This window comes from Seriola lalandi, unplaced genomic scaffold (assembly GCF_002814215.2).
Source record: "Seriola lalandi dorsalis isolate HSWRI2012SDOR001 ecotype SW California unplaced genomic scaffold, Sedor1 jcf7180002054720, whole genome shotgun sequence".
Classification (NCBI taxonomy): Eukaryota; Metazoa; Chordata; class Actinopteri; order Carangiformes; family Carangidae; genus Seriola; species Seriola lalandi.
In genome coordinates, this window is record NW_019525273.1 from 315,433 (window position 1) to 335,812 (window position 20,380).

Below are 20,380 nucleotides of genomic sequence, written 5' to 3' on the forward strand. Positions count from 1 at the left end.
TGTGTGTGTGTGTGTGTCTGTCTGTCTGTGTGTGTGTGTGTGTGTGTGTGTGTGTGTGTGTGTGTGTGTGTGTCTGTGTCACAGACACTCACATGATGTAATGTATATGTGCAGTCAGATATTAGATCATATAGGTGCAGTGAGTCTGAGTGCTGACACCAGCATTGAGGAAAATACAGTGACTGACCTAAAAGAGCAGTAAACTGTTGATCATCAAGGACTTTGAATGTGTTTTTCTTCCACGTTGTTAGAGATGCAGTGCTTACCATTTGTATATTAGCAGATTGATGAAAGGGACCAACAAGACTGCTTCAGTTTTCAATTTCCTGTATGTAACATTTTACAGTGTCGCTTCTGATCGGCCACCAGAGGGAGAGAGAGGTTACAGTGAATAAAAATGCTGCAACACAATGTCATTGTTAAATTTTTTTTGCATACAGCAAATATTTACCACATTCACATTACTGACCAATTTTTTACTAAACTCAACATGACCTCCTAACCAACACCACAAACTTTTCTGTGATGGGCCTAGTTAATTGATTATTTTGGGGTTTTGAAGGATATCAGTTTGGGTTCTGTGAAACTGTGAGGGACTTTTCCACCATTCATTTTTTTTTCCAACTAAATAATTAATCAAGAAAATAATCAGCTGTTAAATTAAGATATTTGTGAATTGCAGCTGGCATCATAAGCCACAGGGACCCACGGGGTCACAGGGCCTCCCTGTTTATAGTGAAACAAAACAACCACTGGGAGACACAAAACTACCACAGAACAACCATGAAGAAACGCAGAACAACCAAATCATTGTTCAATGAATTCAATTATCAAGGGATCTCTCTTGTTAGTACAATTCGTACTTAATTTTCCAAAATGTAAACAAAAAATGGAGCTCAAGTTGTAGCTCATAGTGTAACTCTCCAATTCCATGGCAGTATTATATACAGTATAAATTCACGAATTTTGGCAGTCAAATCTGGCAACATTCCTGCTTGTATACTATAACCTGTGGTCGGTTTTGTTTGTTTGTTTTTGTCTTAATTTGTTAAGTTAATTTGTTAAGGATTGTTTGGTTATTATGGCCTGAGCTATACCAATATGTCTAACTAGGATATGCTATCTGATAAAATTATGAATGGTAAAATGATTCTATGAGGCAGAAGTAACTACATGCAATTTCTTACTGCACTTGAATGCAACTGCCTGCGTCCTCGACTGCGACTGCGCGATTCGTGTCTTCCGGAAACAGCAGGGTTGTTTTGGTATCCGCTAGTACATTAGTTACCTGTCACAAGGTAAAGCAAAGCTTTAACTACCCAGTTTTGGCCAGGGGATTAAGGACGCTCGTCGGGACTTTCCACTATGTTTCGTCCGAGTTGATGAAATGAACTGTGTTGCGAGTGAAACACAGACACTTTGTTAATTTGGCGAATTACGGGAGCTAGCAGTTAGCTAGCCTGCTAGCTGGCTAAGTCAGAGCTTGTCACTCTGTCAACAAGTTGTGTTTAGGATGGACTGCGCGGCGCTGGAGCTCGATGCTGTCAAATTTGCCAAAACAGCTGTTACATATGACCATAATGGCAAATATAACGAGGCTGTATTTTATTATAAGGTAAGTGGCTGTAATTTGAATTAGACAGGTGTAAACGGCTGCTACCTGTCAACATTAGCACTTAGCTCATGTTACCCACAAGTCAACACAGACTTTCACTTGCATATTATAGCTTACCACTTTAAAGTGTAGCTTGAAGGAAATACACTTACATCAAAGAGAAGATCACGAAATAACAAAATTTTATATTTGTCAAGTTACAATAACATTTCATATAGTTAAGCTTTGGGACTGTCACTGACACAATTTAATAGATATAAAAAATAACTGCTACCACCGCTTCCTTTATGATTGTTTGCTATAGGAGGCAGCCCAGGCCCTGATATATGCTGGCATGGCAGGGTCCAAACTGGAGGGAATCCAGGACAAAGTGAATGAATACTTGGATCGGGTCCAAGCCCTCCACAATGCTGGTAAGCTCACCTGACCAGAGACACAGTGGAACCACTGTTTTATTCTGCTTTTCCTGCATTTAGAGGATACTTAACAACAGAAGCACAATTGCTTGCTTACATCCTGTTTGTTGAACCTTTATTAACCAAAAGATCTGTTATTATTTGTTTTATTTTTCAGAGTCATGTTCTTTTACAGTCAAACAGCTGCACACATTCACAGTTTCCATGTACAAATACATGACAGATTCAGTTGGTATTTAAATCACTTATTTGCATATTGTCATGTTTTTGCATTATAAAATACTGCACTGCAATATTCTCCTCAAATCATGAATGCCAATTCTGACAGCTGATCATTTCCCAAACGTTATCAAGCGTATTTTAGATTTTTAGATTAATTTAGAGAGAAATTTATGAAGAAAAAGAAATTCAGTTTTATGCTGTTTTTTCTCCATACAAGCAATCACTGGTTTCAGTCAGTTTAATTGGTGTGCCATAACACCTTTGATTTTTATTGGACATGCATTATAAATATGTTGATGTTGACAGTGCATATTGATTTGCATACTAGCACGGCAGTTTGAAAGACAAACTGTAATGACTACACAGTATTTACTGTTGTGAACACATACATGGAAGACAAACAAAAAGTCAACATAGACATCATGAAAATGCTGTTGTTGAATTAAAAAAGTTTCTTATCTCATGGACATCAGGAGTTTTTACTGTCTTCGTTGTGTTTCTAGTGCTTTTCAGCTTCTACTGTGTTATATTACTTATCACTCTCCACTGTGCGCTTCCAGTTTATCTAATCTGATCTAAAGTGTTGCAGAGATGAAGTGTCTGTGAATAGTAACAGGTAAGAAATTATTCAAGAATGTTCCCGAATGGGCCCTCAGGACATACTTTCTCAATTGCTGTCTGACTGCGTTTTTCCATGACTTTGCCCTCATTGTGGGTGTGTGCGTGTTTGCACATGGGTGTGACCACAGAGACTGTTGCGCACAGTGGATGACATTTAGCACAGTGCGTAGCTGTAGTATGTTCCTGCTGTTTACTATGATGAGATCAAAAGCAAACTTTCCTGTAACAGCTGCTCTAAAAAGATGAGTGGATTTTTTTTTTTCATTTTAATTTCTTTTTTATAATTGTTCATATGGTTTTAATGTTTTATCTCATTCCAGTTCAGCTGCAACACATATTGCATCATTCAAAATGGCCATAAACATCTACTTTAAAACAGCTCCAAAAAATATGAGCATTATAACAGTCATAAAGGGAGGTTTTACTGCAGGGCTCTTGTATTAGACTGTACCAGCTTTACCTTGGTAGATCTTATAAACCTGCAGCTAACTGTAAGTGTTACTTTGATGTTGTTCAAAAGATCAAACGTTATTGTCTCATTTTTTTTTTTAGGAAATGTTTTCTGAAATCTTAAATTCAGATTCAGCATCACTTGTTTCTGTTCTATTTGCTGGTAAAGCAAGAAGAAACCCAACTGTGGCATTTTGGGTCAGACAGATGAAAAGACTGAACAGCATCAAACGCACCATCCTGACTCAAATTGGACGCTTGTCCAATCGTTCTTGGTTGACTAGATCAGATACAAAAGCCCAACATGGGCATTAAAAACCCTTAAAAATGCAAGAAAGCTGACCATATAAAAAGAGTTTTCCTATCTGTAGCTGTGTCGGAATTAACATCAAAGTTATAGCAACTCAAACTGATGGAGAAATGTAAGCAGTCAGAGGGCTGAATGTATGATCTTGATTGAAGGACAGCTCCCTCTGCCACCCAGGTGTCAGTTGTGTGCCCTAACCATTCCTTCTCTGGACCTTTGACCTCAGTCCAGGCACAGAAGAGCGACCCGCTGAAGTCCCGGCAGCAGGTGGACTTGGAGCGCGCCCACTTCCTGGTCACGCAGGCCTTCGAGGAAGATGAGAAGGGAAATGATGATGAAGCCATTGAGCTGTACACTCAGGCTGTGGAGCTGTGCATTAAGACGGTAGCCCCCCCACTGTTTGTCATCACACTCTCAGTCACATTCCTGTTTGTTTCCTCACTCTCTTCCTGTGTTTTCAACAGTCCAACGAGACATCAGACCAGGCGCTGCAGACCAAGCTGAAGCAGCTAGCACGTCAAGCTTTAGAGAGGTAAGTGTGAACATGAGCACCGCAGAATTTGTTTTTGGCCTGAAGTTTTGACTGTTTATTTTATCTTTTATTTTTTATTTTTTAAGCCACTACTAGCAACTAATCCCAATGACAAATACCCATGCTTTACTTTATGTAAACAGTTGGTAAAACGAATGTTACATTCTAAGCAATAAATAACCCCAACACTAAAAATAGCTCATCAACAACCGCTGGTTTGTTAGTTAGTAGATCTGTAAGAACCATATTAGCAGATTAAAATTGAATGTCATTTATGTGACCAAGTGATGGCCTAATGAACCAGGCAGAAATACTGGTTTGTCTATTTGTACACTGTTAACCATAAAGTTGGAATAATTTTGTTTTCAGACACAATCCTCTGTTTATTCCTATTTAAATACATCAGTAATCACTTTTGACCAGGTGCAATGATTACATTATGTGTCCCAATTACCCAAGTGAAATGAAATAAATCACATTGTCACAATCATTTAATGGAAAGAGGTAAAAAATATTTTATTCCAACTTTATGAGCAACAGTGTATCATGAAAGCCATTATTACCTCCCTTAACTGTGATTGGATAGATGGCAGTATGTATGCAAGTAGTTTTTACTGACACAAAAGGTGCCACCATGTTATTACAGTATATCTACATTATTTGTTAATTTATTAGAGTTTTGAATTCAGCTCATTTCCTGGATATTTTACATGATACACCTGTGGTAGTTTGTTTTATTGCTCTTGTGTATTGTGTGTTATTCAAATAGATTTGTGTAAATAAAAGGATTGTCAGGATCAGTGTTTTTTTCCTTCTTTGTAAGATTCACTTGGATTTTCAGCTTTAATTAAACAACCTCGTCTTCTTTCAGAGCGGAAGGTCTTAAAGAGTCCCAGTCCAGATCGACTCCAGCCCAGACTCAGGACAGGACGGGCCCCTCTGGAACCAGGCCTGCCAGTGGTGGCAATTCTGGGGGACCAGTCCGCCAGTTTTTCCCCCTTGGGCCAGACTTCAGCCTCCACGACCGACCTCAGCCCCAGCCGGTCCGGGCAGTCCAGTCCAGCGAGCCGCAGGGTCAGCGCTACACGTCTGAAGAGATCGAGGTGCTCAGGTGAGCCGGATGGTGGAACCTGTTGTTCAGTGATACTACATTAGAAAGATTTGTGCCTCACAGGTCCTGGTAAACTGAGAAAAGTCTTTAATACTGATTCACAGTTAGGGAAAAGGTCCAGAACCTGAACATCTTAGCAAGCAGTTCTTGGAAATGATTTTAATATGTAGTGAAATTGAAGTTGCTATACGAACAGTCACAAGGGTCACCAGCCACCAGTGTTAATTTAGTCTTGGTTAAGGACAAGGTGAATGGGATTAAATACTCAGTGTCTGAATATGTGATTGTTAAAGGCTTTTAAAGGTAAAACTGGACTGAAAAAGAGCAACATTTTGTTCATTATATCCTTTGCACATCTTGTGTAATAGTCCTCTGGTGGCATCTGCAGCATAAACTAACCAACTAACTTACAGTGGAAATATTTAGTCTTTGAAATTTCTTTAAAAAAAAATGTGGCAACCATGTTAAAATAGAAATAAAAAACTGCGCGAAATCTTAAAGAAAAATTGCAAAAGATGTTTAGGAAAAGATTCGAAATTTGCCACCACACCCCAGAGAAAAATACATTTTTTTTAATATAATTTTTTACTACTACTGCTGGCTAAAATCAGATGTTGGGTTTCTTCAATCTTCAATCTGTTTTGTTGGACTAAACTTGTCCTTCTTTATTTTCAGGAGTACATCTACAATTAACAGCATGGCCTACGTTCCCTTCATGAGTGTGGACCTGAAGGAGCGGTTTGCCTTCCCCGTCCCCTTCTCGTGAGTTTGAGTTTTATTATTTAATGTCAGTTTTTTTTAGCACAGTGTTAAAGCTAATATATGACAAAACCATTGTCACACGAGCCACTTAAGGTTCAGCTTTACATTTTTGAATTTTACTGTGGAGAAAGGTTTCGACATCTGTCCTTCCTTTGTACTAAAACGTCTCTTATTCTGTGCACTATTTGTTGTGACAAGGATTTTCTCATTTGTCATGTCTCTCAATTTCAATTGAGTCTCTGCTGCTTCAGTCCTGTAAAATCAGTGTGAGCTGTTATAGACCTCCTGCATATTGTTTGAGTTGCCGTTAAGCAAATCCACATCAAACTGTCAGATCTCTTAGTGGATCTGAGTCAGTGAGGCAAACACACTTTAATACTTTGTCTTTTAATCTTTTAATTCTTTAACCAGGGACAAAACGGGGAAACTGGCGCTGTCACCCAAACAGAAAGCCATCTTCTCCCGCTGGGTCCGGCCAGACGAGATCTGCAATAACCCCACCATGATCATGTCTGTGTCCAGCTTCAGCATCAAACAGGTCAGAGGACCCGGCTGCTGTCCATGCACCAACAACAACAGCTTCTCATCTGGATGGTTTTAACTCTAGTGTTGAACATTTTAGCTCCTTTATAGCGTTTGTATCTGAATATTGAATAGAATTTAATAATATATAGTATTTCACATTCTTAAAATTGTGTAAATTTAGTCAATGTTCATGACTTTTAAATTCAGCCAATAGATGACATGACATCATACCACGTAAACCTCGTCATGGTCAACATGTTAAAATAACCCACAGCATCCAAATGCAAAATGTTCAACTGCTGCATCATTTCAACTTTTATAATTAATGTGGCCTTCACTCCAGACGGTGGTGTCTGACTGCTCCTTCGTGGCATCACTCGCCATCAGCGCCGCCTACGAGAGGCGCTACAACAAGAAACTAATCACCAGGTACTGGATGGTGCTTTAAGGGTTTCACACCCACCTCCTTCAGCCTCAAGCTCTTATTCTGATGAAGCCTGAAAGAACGGTGTTCAGTATCGACCCTGACACTTTGATCGTGTGTGTTACAGCATCATCTACCCTCAGAACAGGCGAGGGCAACCGGAGTACAACCCGTGTGGGAAGTACATGGTCAAGCTTCACATCAATGGAGTCCCCAGGAAGGTAAAGGACAAATCACCACAGCTGGTTCATCTGTACAGCTGAATATATTACCCTTATGAATGCACCTTCTGCACACACTGGGCGCAGAGAAAAATGATCTCTGTTGCTGTCAAAATCGTATTTAAGGTTATAATAATTTGCTAATAAACGGGAAATCTGTATGACATCCCTCAAACCGACAACCCGTCTCTGTCTCTGTTCCTGTTGCAGGTGATTATAGATGACTACCTGCCGGTGGATCGGAACGGAGAGCTGCTGTGCTCCTACTCCAGCAACAGGAACGAGCTGTGGGTGTCCCTGATAGAGAAAGCCTACATGAAGGTGATGGGAGGCTACGACTTCCCTGGCTCCAACTCGGTGAGTGAAGGAGGAGAAACCGAGAGACGCGGCTGTTTTTCAACAACGTAATTCACCTGCTTTCCTAGATAAAAAAAGATTGAAGTAAAAAACTGGCTAAAAATAAGGAGTATTTAAATAAAGCTTTGTTAAAAATAATATCAATTTGTAATAAAACACATCTGATCACTTGTATATCTTGAAAGTTTTGGAAAAAAGTTTTCTAAAATATTAGCGGCCATTTTTCCAAGTCACTCTCAGCAGACTGAATACGAACCAACGTCTGATGCTTCTCAAGAAATTAGTCTTCCATAACGTCAGAGTTTTCATATTTTGTTGCGTGTTACAGAACATCGATTTGCACGCGCTCACCGGCTGGATCCCTGAACGCATCGCTATGCACTCTGACAATCAGTCATTCAGCAAGGATGACACCTTCCGCATGCTCTTCCAGAGGTGAGAATTACACAGAGAAAAGAAGTTATCTCCAAGTTTAAAAGGACTTCTTGACCTTTTTTCTTTTTTTTTTTTGTTCTCCCTCTGTATCTGCTTCTCTCTCTTTCTCTTTATTTCCCAGGTTTCACAGGGGTGACGTCCTCATCACCACGGCAACAGGAGTGATGACAGAGGAAGAAGGGGATAGATGGGGTTTAGTGCCAACACACGCCTACGCTGTTCTTGACATCAGGGAATACAAGGTTGGCGTAATTAAAGTAGTAGCGTTTTTATGCTTTTGCTAAAAGCTACAAAATCTTCAACGTTCTGCTGGTAAACTCTCAGTTTGCTCATTTGACTCCATGTACAACTGGAACTAAAATGGAGTCGTATCAATTCAGCATTACTGATTTAGAATTAATGGTGCCATTAAAGCTCCTGTGAGGGAGGCGTTGTGCTGAACTGTTAGCATCCCGTTCACATATTCACACGTCACTGGAGAGTTGGTGTGTATTTCCATTGAGTCAAATATAAAATAAGAAGATTTGTGCATTGTGTCACTGGCAGTTGTGAGCTCTGACTCTTTTAATAAGCTTCTCATCTCAGTGAAAATCTGCAAAGGGCGAGAAAATCAGATGTTCAGATGTCGGTAGATAATGAAATCTCACCATCCTTCCAGCTATTCGTATCTTTTTTTAATTAACACCATGTCTGCGGGGGAACGTTTTTCTTCTTAGGGAATGCGTTTCCTGCAGCTGAAGAATCCATGGAGTCACCTGCGGTGGAAGGGGCGCTACAGCGAGCGAGATGAGAAGAACTGGACGCCCGAACTCCTCAAATACCTCAACTTTGACCCCAAGACGGCACAGAAGTTCGATAATGGTATACCAAGTCTTAAATCGCATAAATCTTCCTACAAGTTAGTATTGACACAGTATGCTAGTATATATATTTAGCTGCAGGCCATAAATTTATGGAGCTCCTATTGCAGTAAAACTGACATGGAGACTGATTCATTTTATATCCTGGGAAGTACTTGAAGAAATTAGTAGTTTGGGTAATTACTTCACAAATTATAAAGATTAGGCAACATAAAATGTATGATTACTTGAATAGGAAGCAGAGGCACTTTAGAATGATATGCAGCGTGATAATTCAGCAGGAGCACACTTTTATCCAAGCTACTTTAGAAATGAGCGACTCTGTGATGATTCCCAGCAGCTGTACTGTGAGGACGCTTCATCAAAAACAATTAGCAGCGCAGTGGGAAGCCAGTGAGGGGAATCAGTGCTCAGGCTGAAGTAGGGACCAGATGGACGTCAGCATAAATATTATAGAAAAAATGTCACAAAAACTCCAATAGAGGAGCCTGTTGTCTAGACAGTAATAGAATTTCAACGTGTACATCTCACCCTTAAAAAGTGAATTCATACTTTTCACATCACGAGTGACTTCTCTGTCCTCACTAGTTAAAGTTAAAAGTCAATATGTCACTGCAGGGAATGCCTGAAGTTTAAGCCACAGAAATGAAGCTCTATTCAGGTGACACATACGTTGCTTTCCTGTGTTGCTCTCCAGGTGTTTTCTGGATCGCGTGGGAGGACCTTTGTCAGTACTATGATGTCATCTACCTGAGCTGGAACCCTGCCTTGTTCAAAGATTCCTCCTGTATTCACAGGTGTGTGTGTGGTTCGGTTTCAGTAACTTGACGATGTGTCGGTCAGTATTCGTCTTGGCCCCCTGTATGATCTCCCCATTGTGTTTAACTCGAGATGGAAACGTGTGTGTGCACCTGCTTCTGTTAGGTATGCAAATTTATATGCTGTATTGATCAGAGCAGACGGACCCAGTCTGAAGCATGTGTTGTGGTTTGTGTTTCGTCTGCAGTAGCTGGGATGGGAAGCAGGGCCCAGTGAAGGACGTCTACAGTCTGGCCAACAATCCCCAGTACAAGCTGGAGGTCCAGTGTCCAGCAGGTGGCGCTGCCGTGTGGGTGCTGCTCACCAGACACATCACTGACAAGGTGGAGATACAGAGCTGAGAGATACTGACAACGTCATATTATTAAACCTCACCGCCAGTAATGTGGTACTTTACTTACCTCACTTTTATCTAATGACAGATTTCTGCTTGTTCGTTTTCCAGGATGATTTTGCACAAAACAGGGAGTTTATCACACTGGTCGTTTACAAGACAGATGGGAAGAAGGTTTATTACCCAGGTAAGGTTCGATGAGATGCCTTGGAAGACGAGTTCTCTCCGCAGGACTGAACAGTGAGATATGTCCTGTAGGTGGGAGGCAGCAGGGGTTTGAAGGCAGTACTCCACAAAGCCTTTATTTCTGCCCCGCTCACACACAACATGGTCAGATGCCCGGAAGACACAGGGCAGTTAACCTTCTGGTTAGTCGCTATAACTAACCCCCCCTGGCTCCCTCCACAGCGGACCCCCCTCCTTACATCGATGGCATCCGCATCAACAGCCCACACTACCTGACCAAGATGAGACTGACAAGTGCGGGGACGCACACCTTCACACTGGTGGTTTCCCAGTACGAGAAACAAAACACCATCAACTACACACTGAGGGTGAGAAGAACTTTTGTGTTGTTGTGCTGTTTTTAAGGTGTGTGTGTGTGTGTGTGTGTGTGTGTGTGTGTGTGTATGTGTGTGTGTGTGTGTGTGTGTGTGTGTGTGTTTATGCCTCTACACATAAATAAAACTTTGAACATTTGTACAGTATGTAAAAAAATAGTTGTGAGCTGCAAAGAACTAGAAACACAAAACTTGAAAAAACATGGCCGCCATCATATCTTTGCAAAAGGCGGGGCTAAGCCAATAATGAACAATAACTCATCAACCATTCATTCAATCATCATTAAACTTGTTAGATATCTTCAGGTCGTTGTAGGGAATAGGCCTACCAAAGCATTTGGAGCCTGACCCATAGGGGGCACCACAAATGCCAAAAATGTGTACCTGTAAAACCTGGTGCACATGTTCTGGGGGCAGGTATTAACCAAAATCTGAAGATTTGTATTGATTGTGTAGGATACCTGCCATCTTAAGCCTTTGCTCAATTTGCAGTAGTTTTGAAGGGTCAATGAGAAAGTTTTTCACTCTGTGGTCACCCGAGACATACAAGCGTTAATTCATGCAAATAAACCAAACTTTCAACAGCATCGTTGCAGGTGAAGTGATTTGAATTATCTCTCACAGAGGTGCGTTTTGTTTTTTTTCCTCTCCCCTGTGTCACAGAGCAGCACAAGAACGAAGGATTAAAGCTCAGTCTATTAAAGTTCACAACTTTAGTCTTGTATTAAAATTGTTTGAAGATGCCCCTTCTATCTTAATGACCGCTGTGTTACCAGTGTCTACTCTGCTGCACTTTCTTTGTGTTTTTGCTCTCCCATGCAAGGCTGTGAGTCCAGCCTCAGTCTTGTGTTGTGTATGTGGATTGTAGAATATTTTTTACACTGATACTTGACTTGTGTCTGTTGGTGTTGGAAGAAGAACTAATACCAAACTACTGTCGAAGCAGATCGCAGGTTTTTAGACGGATATATTTGACGTGTCTCCCAGGCAGCCATTTGTTTTTTGTCAGTGCAGTATAAAAATCAACTTGTGAGGACTTGAAACTTGTTTGAGACGGGTCATCCAAGCTGCAACGAGCAGCGTGACTGCTACTGTTTTTGTCAGACTTTTCATATGACGTAATGATGTCAGGAACAGTGACTCTTCTCCTCTCCTCTCCTGCCAGCATGGGAGTTAGGGACTTTAATGTGTGTGTTCATATGTGTGTGTGTGTGTGTGTGTGTGTGTGTGTGTGTGTGTATGTACACGTGTGACCTAAATATATTTTTTTTCAGTAGTTTATAATTCATGGACTCCTCTTGTTATTAACTGCAGAGAGGACTGTGGAGAATAGTTCATACTGAAATCACTTATTAAAATCAAACATGTGCTCTGTACGTGTGTGTGTGTGTGTGTGTGTGTGTGTGTGTGTGTGTGTGTGTGTGTATGCATTCTGTGTGTAACTGCTGCAAGCTCTCTCTCTCTTTCGCTCTCTCTCTCTGTGAAAACGACCCCCCCTCGGCTCAAATCAGCCTTTCTCTTTGAAAAATCCCCCCCCTCAAATGTTTCTCTTACCAGAACAAGCCAGCGCTAATATCAAAGATCTATTTTGTCGACAGATAGTCATGAATAAGTACATCCACCATTTGGAAACATGCTACACTTTGTCTTACACGGCTGCTGGTAACGAAACAGAACTTTCTTCCCTTGTGGCTCAGGACGTAGATACTGGAGCAAGATGCTGAACCCCATATTGCCTCTGATGCCTGTTCCATCAGTGTGTGAATGGGTGAATGTGGCATGTACTGTAAAGAGCTTTGACTAGTCCGTAAGATCAGAAACACACTATATAAGTGCAGTCCATGTACCGTTTACTTTCTGACCAACTGGAATTATAGCCAGTGTCTTATTTTCCATCTGCCACCTGGATTTCTTTTGACCGGCTCATGTTCAGTGTCATATAATAACAAAATGTGTTTCTTTACCCAGGTGTACTCTGGATGCAAATTCACCTTCTCCAAGATCCCAAATCCCTTCACTCACACCAAAAGGGTACGTTATCACCTACAACCCATGTACAAGTAAACAGGCAGACGCTATTTATAGTGAATTTTCATGTTTAATTATTGTGTTCTGGTCTCTGTTTAACTCTTCAGATCAACGGCCAGTGGAAGGGGCTCACTGCCGGAGGTTGTGGGAACTATAAGGACTCGTACAAACACAACCCCATCTATCAGATTAACCTGGAGCGGCCGGGACCGCTGCTCATCGAGCTCCGAGGATCCAGGTCAGGCTCATACCGAGGACAGATTGACCCGTATAGCTTCAAGTTCAAGTTTATTTGTACAGCACAGTATCATTCAAAAACAATTCGAAGTGGTTTACATGGTTGTAGAACAATATATAAACTTTCCAATAATATCCGACAATGGCCATTTAGCCTTGAAATCACATGATTTCTGATTTCTGCTCAACTACATTCAAAGCTGGTGGTCTATGAAAGTCTATAAAAGCCTTTGTCATGCCGTCTTTACTGCATCTCTGCTGCTAATCGTGCACTTCGCATATCTGCCTCAGTTCAGTTGACGTAACGCCAGCAGCTCCAGTGAAGCTCGACAGCAGTGACCTAAAGCTTTAGTCTAGTTAAAGACGATCAGCTTCAGTGTTTTTCATCTGAGTTTCTAAGTGCTGCCTCAGAAACGTCAACAATTTCTACCCTGGTGGGTAAAATTTAGATTTCATGACATGATTAAAAATGGAAAATATTGACACTAAAAAAACAACAAGTAGCTTCACTTGAGAAATATTGGATCAAACCCACACCTGTCATTTCAGTATATTTTATACTGTTACTGTAACATCCTCTATGACCTTCAGATGGATATAAAAACCTGAGCAGTCATGTTGTAAATCCATGCAAACATAAGACCAGTGCTTCCCCCGCTGCCATTTCATTTCACTTCATTTAAATAAATCTGCCCGACTTATTAAGGACTCATTAACAGGATGACTAAGGGACTTTTCCCAATGTGGCATTATCACCCAATGATCCTCTGGCACTTTCTCTCTCTCACAGAAACACAAACACACACACACACACACACACAAACACACACACAAACCAGGATGACTCAGTGAATGCAGTGTTTTAATTCTGCCTCCTAACTCCAGTGACATGACAAATATTCTGTTGCATTTCACACTGTCTCTCGTCATGTAACATAATCATATACATTACTGGAGACAATAAGATAAATGAAACACTTATCTGTATTTTCCACAGTTGCTGACGAATGAGTGACTGTAAACTTCGACTCTTATATCACCAGCATGCACAGACTGTAAAGAGGTCAGGAATGTGTGGATTACTTTAATCACTTCAGATATTTCTTATCTGTAGTTTCTTGTAACTTATTGACTAGTCTGATTCATTGGATGTAGGCTGTGGGTGCACGCCTGCCACTGGGCGCCTTATCCAGGCAGCATTACCCTCCATATCTGCTTCACCTGCCTGTTACCTTCTTTTCAAAATCCCCTTCGCTACAACAAACAACAACAACCTCCGAGCTGCAGCCTACATGCCGAAAATGGCGAGTTTTGGTGAATATTTGGATCGTGCAATTACATTTTTCTTTTTTTTTTTTTTTTGAGGTGTTTTCAGTGCTCGCCTCACAGTGCAAATGTTCCACCCAAGATGATTGTGGTCGGTTTAAAGAAATGCAAACACCCAGAGCTTTTTTTTTTCCTCACAAACCAGCATTTATCATTTGTCGGTTCTGCTCCTGACTACAGCTCGATCAAACTTTATTAGAAAGAAAGATAAATGTTGAAATGGCAGGAGATTATTCTGATGAAATATACTCAAAATACATGAGTGAAAATATACAAATTAAAGAACAGATATAGTGAGGATCAACATAACTGTGTGACCACTGCTTGCTGTCTTTGTGTGTGCAGGCAGTACAGCGTTGGCTTTGAGATGGTGACGGTGTCGACGGTCGGGGAGCCGAGTGCAGCAGCCTCCCAGAAGAAGAGCAGCGGAGATTACAGGTACGGTCGGCCTAACTGACAGGCCTCAGAGCGCAGAGCGCTCACAGGTGGAGGGAAGGTAAAGGTTGTAGGTCTGCAGTCGGGTCTGCTGGAGCACAGAAACACTCACTCAGCGTGGTTGTTTACCATCATCACACAACAATAACATGAAATTAATTTTCCAGCCTCACTGTGCAGACACGCTAATGTACAATGAATAAAGGAAATAATTCGATTGGCGACAACTAATGACATTTGAACGCTTGTAGAGAAACCTAAACAAGAGCATTTATAATTCTAAATATCCCAGTTGTTAACATTATATTATTATGAAACCAGGCAGAGAGATAGAGCGCGACATTTACTGTCAGGCTGTCATAAAGTCATTTACAGCTCAGTGTTGATCTACTGATGCTGATATATAGATTCTAAAGTTTATTATTAGTTAAGTTATTTTTCCAGATGATCAAACAAAAGTAAGTTAGTGTGTCTCTTGAAGGAGACATTTCCACATTATATTTTAGAACTACCTCTTGACACTGAGCATCTCCTCTGATTGGCTGATTTTGTTTCTGAGTGATGGAATAACAATATAGCAGATTTCAGGTCAACACTCCTGCAAGACAGAATTAATATAGAAACTAGACCTGCTAAAGGTAAAGTAATGTTTACATTCAGTGAAATTACTTTAAATAAATTTTGCAAAAACTTGTTCATTTTGTTATCATGGGCAGTTTTATCAGTTTGAAATGAAATCGGTGAGTGTGATGAGATTCACTACACCTACACTAAATGGGAAATTAATTTGTTAACGTAAAAGTAAAGAAGTTCATCAACAATTCCAGTTTATTTGGATATTTATAATATCAAATACAGTATTTATAATTTACAGACACACATCAGCAACAGTCTGAGTCCAGGAGACAAGAACTGTTATTGTGACCATTTCCACAGGAATTGCGACACAGATCAGCATGTCAGGGATGTCACATAGGTCGGCCACGTGTCTCTGGACATAGTGTGTCTTTATACACGCACACACACACACACACACACACACTCTGCTGTCACTTCTTCTTCACTGTGTAATGTTACATTAAAGTAATTGGAGATGGGAAGGGGAGACATGTTCTGCAGAGTAATCTGATTTCTTTTTTCACTCGTTTGTTTTTTGTTTTTTTCTCACTCTTTGTCTTTCTCTCTTTTTCCAGATGCGGTTTCTGCTACATGGAGGCCGACCACGTCCCAGCAGGCATTTACAACGTCATCCCCACCACCTTCCTGCCCAAACAGGAAGGACCCTTCTTCTTGGACTTTGCCAGCACCGCACCCCTCAAGGTCTCCCAGCTTCAGTGAAGACGGAGCTGGGAGAGAGGACGGGGGCAGGGATTGGGAGGAAGGTACTTGTCAGGGGATATTTCTGATGTTTCTGTCTGAATGTGATGAGGTGTCACGGCCTCCATGAAGCCCAAAGAGCCCAGAATGTGACCGGTAGCTTCGACTAAACACCGTCTCAGCTTGTCGCCGTCCTCTCTGGCTGAATCCTTTTGCTGACGTAAATGGACAGATTGTGGACTTGAACTTCAACATTGACGTGATGTTACCACACAGTTATGGTGAAGGAATAAATCATCAATAAGGAGTCATCAGGAGGAACTTCAGTATGGAATAGAACCCGTCAACCGTCAAGGCGTTTTCGCAACAGAATAAAATAATATTTTCGCCCAAAAAAAAAAAACGGACAGATTAATCGTGATGAAAGCCAGATGGATCAATTGGCATCAACATTGGATTTCACGAGACTACAGTAATCACATGACCACATCCTGGACTCGACTGGATGTTGGGAACTAACAGGGTTGAAACGAACACCAGCTGCCTGAGAGCTGCAAATTCTGTTCAGGTCCTGTTTTGCTGCATTGAGCATCTCATCAGTACAGAAGTGGAAGTCTCAGACTCACCACTGGTTGGAATTGATGAATGTTATGGTAGTTTTGAGTTTTCACATGAGGGGTGGAAATCATTTTTGGTCTGGGATTTTTCTTTCATGGTTTGGGCCCCTTATATTCATTGGTGCATGACCTCAGTATCTTAGACCAGTGGATTTTTTAAGTTAGACCATGGACCCCAATTTGATCGGTGTCCCAGGGTTTTCTTCTTTTACATATTTTACTTCAGAAAGTGTTTGAAACTCATGACAGACATAGTCATACATTCTGCCATTGTGTTACTTATGGGTGGCATTTTAGTGAAAATAGATTAGAGGCGGTTGGAGTAGCATATTAACATATAACACGAAAAGTTGCAGAAATGTGTGAGGACCACAGCGTTGGTCAGATGTCTGAGATGCTCATTATTGCAAAACTACTTGAATAAGAAGCAGTTGCTTGGAACTGGCAGCCACGATACAAAAAGCAAAACATTATTCCTCAAATGAAGTCCTCAGTTGTTCTTCTCTCTAAATATTTATTTGCCCCAAAACTGATCAGACTTATTTGGCTCCCAGGAGTCGAACAGTCCAGAGTCTCTGCCAAAATAATAAACGCTGTTTTAGAGTCTGACAGGTTGAAGGGGGAGAGTTAAAGTTTCCTCAAATGACCATGAAGGTTATTTTTTTGTTTGTTTTTTTAATTCTCAGGAGCAGTGCAGCAGAGCAGCACCACAGGGAATCCAGTATGGCAGCAGTTGAATGATGTCTCTTCATGTTGTCTGTGGATGTGACGGCTGAGTGAGAATTATCAGCCTGATTTCACTGACGGGCCTCACGTCAGCATTCAGCACTGCTTGAGGCAGGTATCGCACACCGTACGTGTTATACCTGTGTGTGTGTGTGTGTGTGTGTGTGTGCGCATGTGTGTGTGCGCGTGTGTGTGTGCATGTGTAAATGTTTTGACTTTCATTTTAAACCTTTCAAAGGTAAAAATTTAAATGTATTGCCAAGTATACATCCTGTTTACTTTTATGTTACCAAACTGCACTTTTTTTTCTTTTCCTTTTTTTTTTTAATAATTTCTCTTCCTGTTTGTTGTCAAACACAGTATGTCAGTAAATGGAAATGAACATGTCACATGGCAAAACGATTATCAGAAAGCGGCTCATCTGAATTCACCTCCTCAGTTTTCAATGGGAAAGGTTTCTGTTCGGGTGACTTCACCCGTCAGCAGCCGCCCGCATAAAAAATGATGCTGCTAAATTCTCCACGTCACTAGCGAAGCTTTGCAGCCGTGCCATAACTTCCCTGGCAACAGCGTTTGTTGAGATGATGGAAGTGCTTTGGTGGATTTGCTGAATGAGATTTTGGGACTTTATGTTGTAGTGTGTGTCCAACCAGGAGCGTTGAGTGTTAAATTTAACACCAGGGTTTTGTTGCATCATGGGGAAGCAGTCCTCACTCAGCAGCTGGATGTGCGTCTGAAACACATTCTAGCTAAGTCAAAGCATCGAATGACTTTCAGTCACAGACATTAACATGGTGAGTGTTGCCTTTTATTGCGTTGCAACTTGCCACTAGTACAGTTACCAGTTTATTAGGTACATCTAGCTCAAACTGATGCAGTGTAATACAACAGTCCTGCAGTACATTCTCCTACATGAAGGTTATAATGTTCAGTTAGTGTTGATATTGTTTTAGAGATGTTGATTCAGCAGTGTGATCATCTTGCAGTTGAACTCTATTGTTTTGTATTAAGAGAAACACCACACTGTTTAATGTAATACAGTTCAACAGCAACACAAACTTACAGCCTTCACTATACAAACTTCACACTTATAACCTTCTTAAAGGAGGATTTACTGCAGCATTGTTGTATTAGATTGCATCAATTTTAGCTTGGTGTTCCTAATAAACTGCCAACTGTTATGCTCTTTTTTTTTTTCCTCTTTGTTGCATTGCAGTGAGTAGACAAACCCTCTACAGGCCAACGTGGGAGAAAAATTGACTTATTTTTGAGCATAAAAGTTGATTCTTGAGTTTGGGAATGTGTTTATCTTAACACAAGGTTCAGGTTAGTATCTGTTGCATAAGCTGTCAACTGCATCACACACAGTTTGTTCAGTTGTCATGAAGAAGTAGTGTGTGGACCTTGAGTTAAGATTCGTCGTTACCTTATTTTCTGCTACCTTCAGTGCGACTTCAGTCACAGATGTTTCCACGTTAGTGAAGTGAATCTGATTGCAGCGGACTACACAGGTAACACAGTGTTGAGACTCCATGTCCTCACATAAACTTTTTCTCTTTTCTGAGCAGGATGCAATTGTAAAGTCACTCTCACAGCTCCATGTTGCCGCAGTAAGAGTCTGCAAGTATTGATTATTTTCATTTTAATCGACTGTTAAGTCAGTAAAATGTAAGAAGAAATGTAAAGATCACGTCTTCACATTGCTTAAATTGCAAACAGTACAAACCTCAAAATATTCAGCAAACCATCACATTTCTGAATCGGAATGTTTTTGGCGATATGAATTGATAAATGAATCAATTGATTAAGTAAATATTCAAATTGCTGCTGATGTATTTTCGGCTGAAAAATCAGCTGATTTGTGAAGGGTATTCCCTCCACTGCGGCCTCTGTGGTCGTGTGCACGTGGCTCAAAATGTAGCACACAAAACGTGTATGATTTAATGTTGTTTCCTACAACCTTTGGCTTTGCTAAACAATCATTTAGGTCATTTTAAAGAATTAAAAATCCACAGGTCTCGTAGTGTCTCACAGTGACTCAACACACAGGTGAACTTTGACCTGTTTCACAGTAAAACCTCTGGGGTGCATGATAACAACTGTCACTTATAATCACTGTTAACAATCCTTCATAGTAAAAACCAGTGCTGACTGGAGGCTGACCGTAAATGAACTAATAACCCTGCTGTGCTAAAAGGTTGAGAAAAAAACAACAATAGCTTTAAATATCCATTGCCAAGCATTCTGTCAAATATCCACTTGTTCATTCATGATAATTCTAACTGTTATGAGTACTCTGTCTTTGTCACCATGTTATGTTATGTCGTTTTAACTGGCAACAAGCCAACTCATGTAAAGATGCAGCAGGACAATCGTGCGGCGACCTGTTGTATGAATGATGATGTAATGTTTGCAGAACTTGCACTAAATGTTGGGTAGACTGATGTGTTCGAACTTTGAATACAGAAAATTGTATCTGCTTCTGTCTGTCATTTATTCATTTATTTATTTACATGGAAGTGGAGGGGACTTTTACTGTATTTTGATAGCGCTAATGACATGAGATTTTGTACCTTCTGCTTCCGAAATCACTGTGTGATGTTAATGATTTGAGTAAGGATGTAAACAGGCTAACAAAGGCTAACAATCATGTGAAAAATAGCAGGACAGTCACATGGCAACATCACCTACACAGTGTGACACATTCTTGTATATTCAAACACAACATAAGTGATCACAGGAAGTTACCTCCTAAACATTTCTGGCCACAGTCACAACTAATCTCCATCATACTAATGTGAACGGGAAGGTTAAATCAAAACCACGTGGCCACTGATGACCAGGAGAGGCGGAGACTTCACCTCCACCTACACGTCTGTCTGTGCTGACTCCATTCAAAGCCTAGAGGCCCGTAACTGACGTAAACATTAAATTCAGCGTTTTACACATAAAGCAGAAATGTTAAATGAAGAGGTAAAACCACCACATGGATCCACTGGACCTCATCACTCCCTATGATGATGGTCATTCTGAATTATCTGTAAATATGTTTAGTTTGGAAGTGCACAGCACTGAGCCGAGGTTTCATCAGCTGAAAACTCTGGTAAGTTTATGATCTTTCTT

At 40.7% G+C, this 20,380-nt stretch overlaps 1 protein-coding gene across 2 annotated transcripts; it reads left to right on the top strand.

Moving 5' to 3' along the window:
• The first annotated feature begins 1,241 nt into the window (after window positions 1-1,241).
• On the top strand, window positions 1,242-19,737 carry capn7 (calpain 7). 2 transcript variants are annotated; one of them, XM_023424124.2, is made up of 22 exons: window positions 1,242-1,615; window positions 1,920-2,028; window positions 3,858-4,015; window positions 4,096-4,163; window positions 5,035-5,274; window positions 5,950-6,036; window positions 6,448-6,574; window positions 6,905-6,990; window positions 7,113-7,206; window positions 7,417-7,563; window positions 7,892-7,998; window positions 8,120-8,240; window positions 8,715-8,859; window positions 9,556-9,655; window positions 9,865-10,000; window positions 10,123-10,198; window positions 10,420-10,565; window positions 12,540-12,602; window positions 12,707-12,837; window positions 14,508-14,600; window positions 15,791-15,979; window positions 17,218-19,737. In XM_023424124.2, exons 1-21 carry the CDS (start codon window positions 1,514-1,516, stop codon window positions 15,933-15,935), a joined length of 2,481 nt encoding a protein of 826 aa, XP_023279892.1. In that variant the 5' UTR covers window positions 1,242-1,513; the 3' UTR covers window positions 15,936-15,979; window positions 17,218-19,737. The 2 variants fall into 2 exon arrangements, with proteins under 2 accessions (XP_023279892.1, XP_023279891.1); XM_023424123.2 differs by having other exon boundaries at window positions 15,791-19,737.
• Window positions 19,738-20,380: the final 643 nt, after the last annotated feature.

What these genes read in the sequence shown, in the direction of transcription:
- capn7 (XM_023424123.2), top strand. Translation starts at nt 1,514, where the DNA reads ATGGACTGCGCGGCGCTGGAGCTCGATGCTGTCAAATTTGCCAAAACA. An exon ending in TCAATGGAGTCCCCAGGAAG is followed by an intron (nt 7,207 to 7,416) that starts GTAAAGGACAAA and finishes TTCCTGTTGCAG; the next exon opens with GTGATTATAGATGACTACCT. An exon ending in CCAGACACATCACTGACAAG is followed by an intron (nt 10,001 to 10,122) that starts GTGGAGATACAG and finishes TTCGTTTTCCAG; the next exon opens with GATGATTTTGCACAAAACAG.